Source organism: Berghia stephanieae, chromosome 13 (assembly GCF_034508935.2).
Source record: "Berghia stephanieae isolate SIO BIC M18660-M18661 chromosome 13, UCSD_Bste_1.3, whole genome shotgun sequence".
Lineage (NCBI taxonomy): Eukaryota > Metazoa > Mollusca > Gastropoda > Nudibranchia > Aeolidiidae > Berghia > Berghia stephanieae.
In genome coordinates, this window is record NC_088372.1 from 41,410,534 (window position 1) to 41,417,940 (window position 7,407).

Genomic DNA, 7,407 nt, shown 5'->3' on the forward strand with positions numbered 1-7,407 from the left:
TGCTTGTAACTCTACACTTTTTTCCCCCAAAAGGCCTTAACATGTTCTATTGATCCTTCTCCTCTAACATTTTGGTATAACTCTTTTCTGGAAAGATTTTGAATAATATTCTTTTTTTTCAAATTTTATTAAATCTTCTGATTTTGAAACTTTTAGGCGTGATAATGCGCTTTTGACTACACAAAAATCAAGATCTATTCCATTATAATTCCCATATATATCTTTGAATTCCCCAATTGACACGATACGTCTTGAATTGATGTAGATTTGCTTAACGTAAAACACTTTTTGCGATTAGATTAGTTGAAAACAGTACTTTAATTTTGAATTGAATTTTATTTTTGTTAAACATTGGTTCATCTGGGTGAATTTCCATACTTTGATCTTCATGAGGAAAGTTAAGAACATTTTTCCAAAATATGTTTTTCACCAATTTTAACCCTTTGAATTGCGCACTGTTTATATTTGCTTCCAATGCTTTTTTCCCCCAATGCGTCTAAAAAAGTAATTAGATACAACTTTCTAATCGCAACTTTCATCTGAATAAAACTTTTTTCCCCAATTAATCAGAATGATTTTTGTAAAGAAATTATGTCAATCATGTTCAGGCCTCCATTACTTCTATCGTTACACATAGTCTTTCTTTTTACTTTCTCAAAAGCTCTCCTATTTGATGTTTTCTTTTGCCACAAACATTTAAAGAACAATCTATTTATTTCCTCTAATACAGTCAACGGGATTGAAATACTCTGCATGATATAGATTAACATAGAAATACCAAAGGTTTTGATTATGTTTATTTTTCCTATCAAAGAAAGGTCCCTTTTTTCCCATAACTTTAGCATTTTCTTTATGCTTTCAATTTTATGAATCGAATTATTTTTATTTTCCGTATCTGTCATTTTGAAACTGAATATTACTCCTAAAATTTTTAGATCATCAACAATTGGAATGTTGAACAATGAATCTTTCCTAAGGATTTGATTTTTGTTCAGTTGCATAATTTTAGATTTACTCTTATTCAAAGTAAGCCCAGAGAATATCGAAAACTCATTAATTTTCTGTAACACATGTTTTAAGTCTTTTTGATCTTTTAGAATAAAAGTTAAAGGAGATATTGGACAACCTTGTCTAACGCCTCTTTTCATATCAAAATCCCCCGACATATATCCCCCATTTTTAACACAAACGTTCCTATTATTGAGAATGGAGATAATACAACCTTTGAAATGATTTCCGAAACCAAAGTAATCAAAAGTTTTTAATAGAAATGTTGTTGATATAATGTCGAAAGCCTTTTTATAATCAATTGATAACGTTAACTAGGATAAATATATTTCTTTTTCATATTCTATTAAATCATCAATTTCCCTCAACATTTCTGCAATGTTTCTTCCACGAATAAATCCTTTTTGGTCCTTACTAATTATATTACTTATAACCGTTTTAAGTCTGTTTGCCAAGGTTTTTGCCAGTATTTTATAATCAACATTTGTTAATGTTATAGGCCTCCAATTCCCTAAATCTTCCCTATCGATAAATTGATTTTTCGGTATTAACGCTATTACCCTCCCCCCCTCCTTTGACTGTAACTAAGCATAAATTTAAAAATACTAAACTCAAAACAGTTGAACATCGCCGTTTTGATCTCATCCCAAAAAACTTTGTAAAATTCTACTGGAATTCCATCTGGCCCTGGGGAGGATCCATTTTTCATTTTCTCCATAGAACGTAATAAATCTGTCGCATAATTCTTTCTCTTGATTTTTTATTTTAGGTATAGAGTGATATCACTATATCACTATATCCAATCACAACCTATAATCGAAGTCTTTTCACGTCTCACGGCAATCGTTGGTTCAATGTGAACCAGAACCAAAACACGATTTCTCCAAGGTTGCTGGGGCGTAACGTGTTTGTTTCTATCGTGGGATTTTGACAATGTTGACAATTGCAATGCAATGAACGTACGGCTTGTTTGGTTTATCTGTGAGTTTTAGTCTCGTCGTTTGGAGTCAGGGAGATTTCGGTTGGAAGGTTGTCTTCGTCAGGGAGGTTTGTGTAAGTATTGGAACGTTTCTTATCATAGACGTGGTGAATGATAATGATAATGATGATGATGATAATGATAATAATCGTTATGATGGTAATAATAATAATAATAATAATAATAATAATAATAATAATAATAATAATAATAATAATAATAATGATAATAATAATAATAATAATAATAATAATAATAATAATAATAATAATAATAATAATGATAATAATAATAATAATAATGATAATAATAATAATAATAATAATAATAATAATAATAATAATAATAATAATAATAATAATAATAATAATAATAATAATAATAATAATAATAATAATAATAATATAAGGCTATTTCCATAGGTCGCCTTCGACAAACAACTTAATTACAAATTACAAGCTATTTTGATAAATCTATTTTACAATTTTTCATTTTATCGGTTTTTCTGGAAGTAATGAAAAAATGAAAAAGCAAAACCTAACGTGTACTTATTTGTAGGTCTGATAACCCAAATTACTATGGGCTGTAATTGTTGTATCACCAGTATCTATATCTAAACATTTTGTTCACGTTTTCTGGAGCGTACGTAAACCATCAGAGTACCATCGTCTGCCTGTCTTATGTTATTCATGCAAATATACTTAGATACGTCTCCAAACAAAAAAAGAACTCCACAAAGCATAGATACTATCTATTTTTAAATTCTGTTTTTATCTTTATCTTACTTAATTTTACGTATTTTGTAAAAGAAAAACGTTTGGAAGGCGATTGGAGAGAGAGAGAGAGAGAGAGAGAGAGAGAGAGAGAGAGAGAGAGAGAGAGAGAGGGAGGGAGGGGATGGACACTCGTTGAGAAATGTGTAGACAAAACTATCCCTTTGCCAAAAGCCTGTAATGAGTAGCTGTAAGTGCTCACCACCAAAAGACTGATTGACACCTCGTGAGCGTACAATACAATCGTTATTCTGGGACTGGCCAGTGTCCATCTAGCGAGGCAAATTGCCACCCCTTTGTCTTCAATATTGACCACATGAATTATAAATAAGGCTATATAATACATACACACACAATATATACACAAACACACACACACATACACACACATACACACACATACACACACATACACACACACACACACACACCGCCGTACTCTGAACAAACACATTTTTCCAATTTTGCCCAGAAAACTCGTCCTTCAAACATCGAAGGATTTCAATCCGCCCAATCTCGTCAATGTAGGCTGTGTGGTCATGTGCTATGACACTCGCTTTCGGATCGGAAGGTACTGGGTTTGAGCCTCGCTCAGCGCATGGTTGAGCTCTTGGAAAAGCCTCTTTACTCACATTCTCTCACCGTACTCGGGTGTAAAATGACTACCTGGCCGTCAACAGCGTTGTCCTTGTCGAAAAAAAATTGTAATATCGCCTAACAGGCGTCATGTCTCGTTCTACATTTTACATATTGCTGTTGATCAAAGATTCATCGTAAAGCGATTTGAGCAGTTTTAGTGGATATTGCGCTATATAAAAGCTCAAGTTAAAAACTGTCAAACCTGGGACTTCACAGAATACTTCAAGGACGTTACAGGTTTGAGAGGTTTTGCCCAGATGAGGGTCATTTATCATCGATGGGTATTTGAAGGACGAGTCTTCTGGCCTTTTAAACAAATCTTTTACTTTGGCCTGAAAAAAAATGTTGTTACACGATTGATTAAAATCGACGTCTACTTATTTACAGGTCTGACAACCCAAATTGTCATGGTCTCATTGTTGACATGGAAATACTCTCAAACCAACGCAAAGTATTGTTCATTACAACAATGTCAAAACGAGGCCATAGGTAATTGCGTCCGGTTATCCGACCTACAAATAGGTTCACGTCTGACGTGTACATATTTTCAGGTCTGACATCCGAACGCAATTATGGGCCTAGTGTAACATTGTTGTAATGGACAATATTTTGCGTCATTATTTCCATTACAACAATCAGCCCATAATGAAATGGGTAATCACACCTGCAAATATGTACACCTCGATCACGTCAATTAAAGTATATCGAATTTATAAATTTAAATCGAAAACTCTAAACCCGAATCCAAAGAAGCCTATAACTATAACAGACCACTTTATCAACGTCTCAAGGTGACTGGACACATTATTATAATGTTAATATAATATATTATTAGTAAGGCTATGTGATCTTGTGGTATGACACTCGCTTTCGGATCGGAAGGTCTTTGGTTCAAGCCTCGCTCGGCGCATGATTGAGTCCTAGGAAAAAGCTCTTTACTCACATTCTCTCACCCTCTTCAGGTGTAAAATGAGTACCTGGCCGTTTACAGCATTGTGTCTGTCAGAAAATATCGCCTAACAGGCGTCATGTCTTGTTCTACATGTTACGTGTTGCTGTTGGTCAGGGGCCCTTTGTAAAGCAATTTGAGCACATTAAGTGGATAATGCTCTATATAAAAGCTTACGCTCAATATCAACATACCATTTTATGGAAGTCTTGAGGTGACGGTTTATCATTCATGTGGTGGGCGTGGCCTGTTTATCCACGCAATGAAAGCTTTTGGTGTTTGTTTTTCTGATTCGCACTTTATTTGAATTGGTTATGTCGTATTCCCCCCCCCCCCCCCCCTGTCAGTTCAATGAAGCGATTATAAAATTCCTTAATAATTATCCTATTATCAAATGCCGTTGCTTTTGTTAAACTCCAGATGTAATTTATAATCTCGAGATGGAAATTGAAAGGACTTGTCGCTTTGAAAACGATGTGAAAAATAGGCAACAATATAATAAGCGTCCAAAATTGACAACCCATAATTCTTTAAATGAAAAAGATTTAGCCAGAAAATATTTTTTCTTCAAATTTGTACCAAGTAAAAATAAGCGAAGATTGTCCAAAAAGCGCCAGAGCCGAGATTTGATAGCCCGTGTCATGTTTGGTATCAATTTACAACTAGAGGGCCATTTTAATTGGTTGACACAGAAAGTGAGTGGAGAAGGCACTTGTGTTAATGATAACAAAACATGAAGTGAGTTAGTAGAGTGCCAGAAGACAATAGAGAATAACAAACGATGGGGACTCGAACCCACGACCTTACTGATACGACAATTCCGCTGGTCGTGAGAGGGTAGCTCCTCGGCGGTTTGCTTCGATTACAGAACGTATTCATAGCACCAAAAGGTTATTTTTATCGACCAATCAGCTGTCTTTTCACAGTTGATTCAAGCCAATAAATCAGCGAAAATATTCTACAAAATATTTTATAGCACGGGTTCGAAGCATCGTTCAACGATTACGTGTTTACTAAGAATTGAAAGGGTTTTCCGAGATCAGGGCTGGGATAAAGTAAACGTTTGGTAAATATTTAGTTATTTATTTCATTGCTTGTTTTCTTACTTGTGAATGGACTTAGTCTATTTGGAATATATTTTTCATCAATAAAAATTTATTTAATTATTTGATTTTGTTTTATTATGTTCTTTTTTTATCTATTTATTTATTTATTTATTTATTTATTTATTTATTTATTTATTTATTTATTTATTTATTTATTTGTTTATTTATTTATCTAGTAATTCATCTATTCTTTTTTAATTTTTTTGACTTTTATTTAACTCACCAATTTATAATATATTCATTTGTTTTTTCATTCTTTCAAATTCATAAATCATTTATTTACCACTTTACTTATTTTTAAAGATTTATTCCCTTATTTATAATCATTCAACGTACATAAACATATCACGTGACACTACTTTCAAATAGCAATACCGTGACTCTAGCATCCATCTCTATATTTCATCCAATCCCCAGCCACAACTCGATCACGTGATATACACCAAAATTCCATCATCCTAAAGGGGAGAATGGCCCTAGCAGTGTGGATAGGCCTGGTGGCTCTGGGTAAGTATTCATGATCAAAAGTATCATATGTCCAAATACTCACCAGCTCTGCCGCCTGATACTTGAATCACCCACAATTTCTGTTCGCTAGAGCGGAAAAATGCTCACCAGATAATATGCTGGCCTAATCTATAGAATACTCACCAATTCTACCCGCCAAATCAGTAAATACTCACCATATAGGGGCAGTGCGGCTCAGCGGTACAGCCTTTTCTTCGTACCCGAACGGTACCGAGTTCAATTACCCGCCGCTGCGCTGCGAGGTCTTGAGCAAGTCACTTAGCCCTTGCTCAATTTGTGGCGCTGCACTGCGGGTGAGGCCTGGGGTATTCCAGTCTTCCCTTGGAATAGACCCCAGAGACAAAGTTCCCCTTTGGGATAAATAAATGGAATTTTCTTCTTTATTTCTTTGTCATAAACCCGTCAGATTAATCGTACTAACACACACACACTAACACACACACACACAAAAAAATAAATAAAAACAAAATACATAAAAACCAAAGCTTTATGAAATCGGAATATTCGTAGTGGGAGAGTTTTGACTGATACAAACCTGCCAAGTTCTACGAAAAGATCGTAAAATTACCAATTTTTGGCTCCGGCTACAGAGCTGTATTCGTGTCTTTGACTCAATAAATCTTGTTGTAGTTCCTTAGATCCTATTGTTCAGGACTTTGAAGCATTTGTGAATCATAATGGTGATGGCAACTTATTGAATTTGTAAAGCTATTTATAGTGAATGATCATTTTCCCCCTTGGAAACCACGAATTTTACCAATTTCAAGTTGACAGCTCCACCGATTACCCGACGAGACATGGCGCCGTTTTAGTGATAGAACAACTAAATGTTTTCCGACAGAGAAAAAGCTGTTGACGGCCAGGTACTCAATTTACATCTGAGTACGGTGAGAGAATGTTAGTAAGGAGACTTTTCAAGGGACTCAACTACGCGCCGCTCAGAGTGGGACTTGAACTCAGGACCTTTAGATCCGAAGGCGAGTGTCATACCAGATGACCACATAGCAGCATTAGGGGTGTATTAGGTACATTTCTAGAGAAGGTTGGAGAATAAAGTGGTCATTAAAACATAGAAGAACCGTTGACCTGGATCTGGTCCTGGTTTCTGTAGAATGAAAAGAACAGTCAAAGATTCGTGTAACCCAGTGGATACGACGCCAGGGTTACTTTTTAAATTAAAATAAAATAAAAATCCCTTTATTCATCCCATAGGGGGAATTTGTCGCTAGGATCTATTCCAGGGGAAGACTAGAATAACCCAGGCGTCAGCCGCAGTGCAGCGCTGCAAATTGAGCTAGAGCGAGGTGACTTGCTCAAGGCCACACAGCGCAGCGGCGGGTGGTCGAACTCGGTACCTTTCGGGTACGAAGCAAAGACCCTACCGCTGGGCCACGCTGTCCTCTCTACCACAGATTTAATCGTTTG

At 35.4% G+C, this 7,407-nt stretch overlaps 1 protein-coding gene across 1 annotated transcript in view; it reads left to right on the forward strand.

Moving 5' to 3' along the window:
• Positions 1-1,893: 1,893 nt before the first annotated feature.
• Positions 1,894-7,407, forward strand: part of LOC144958860 (neuronal acetylcholine receptor subunit alpha-7-like) — a gene marked incomplete at its 3' end in the record, with an annotated part of 28,909 nt that continues 23,395 nt past the window's right edge. Inside the window, 2 exon segments of the mRNA XM_078891113.1 lie at positions 1,894-2,061; positions 5,872-5,961. Of these exon segments, the coding sequence (XP_078747239.1) occupies positions 5,925-5,961 (37 nt within the window).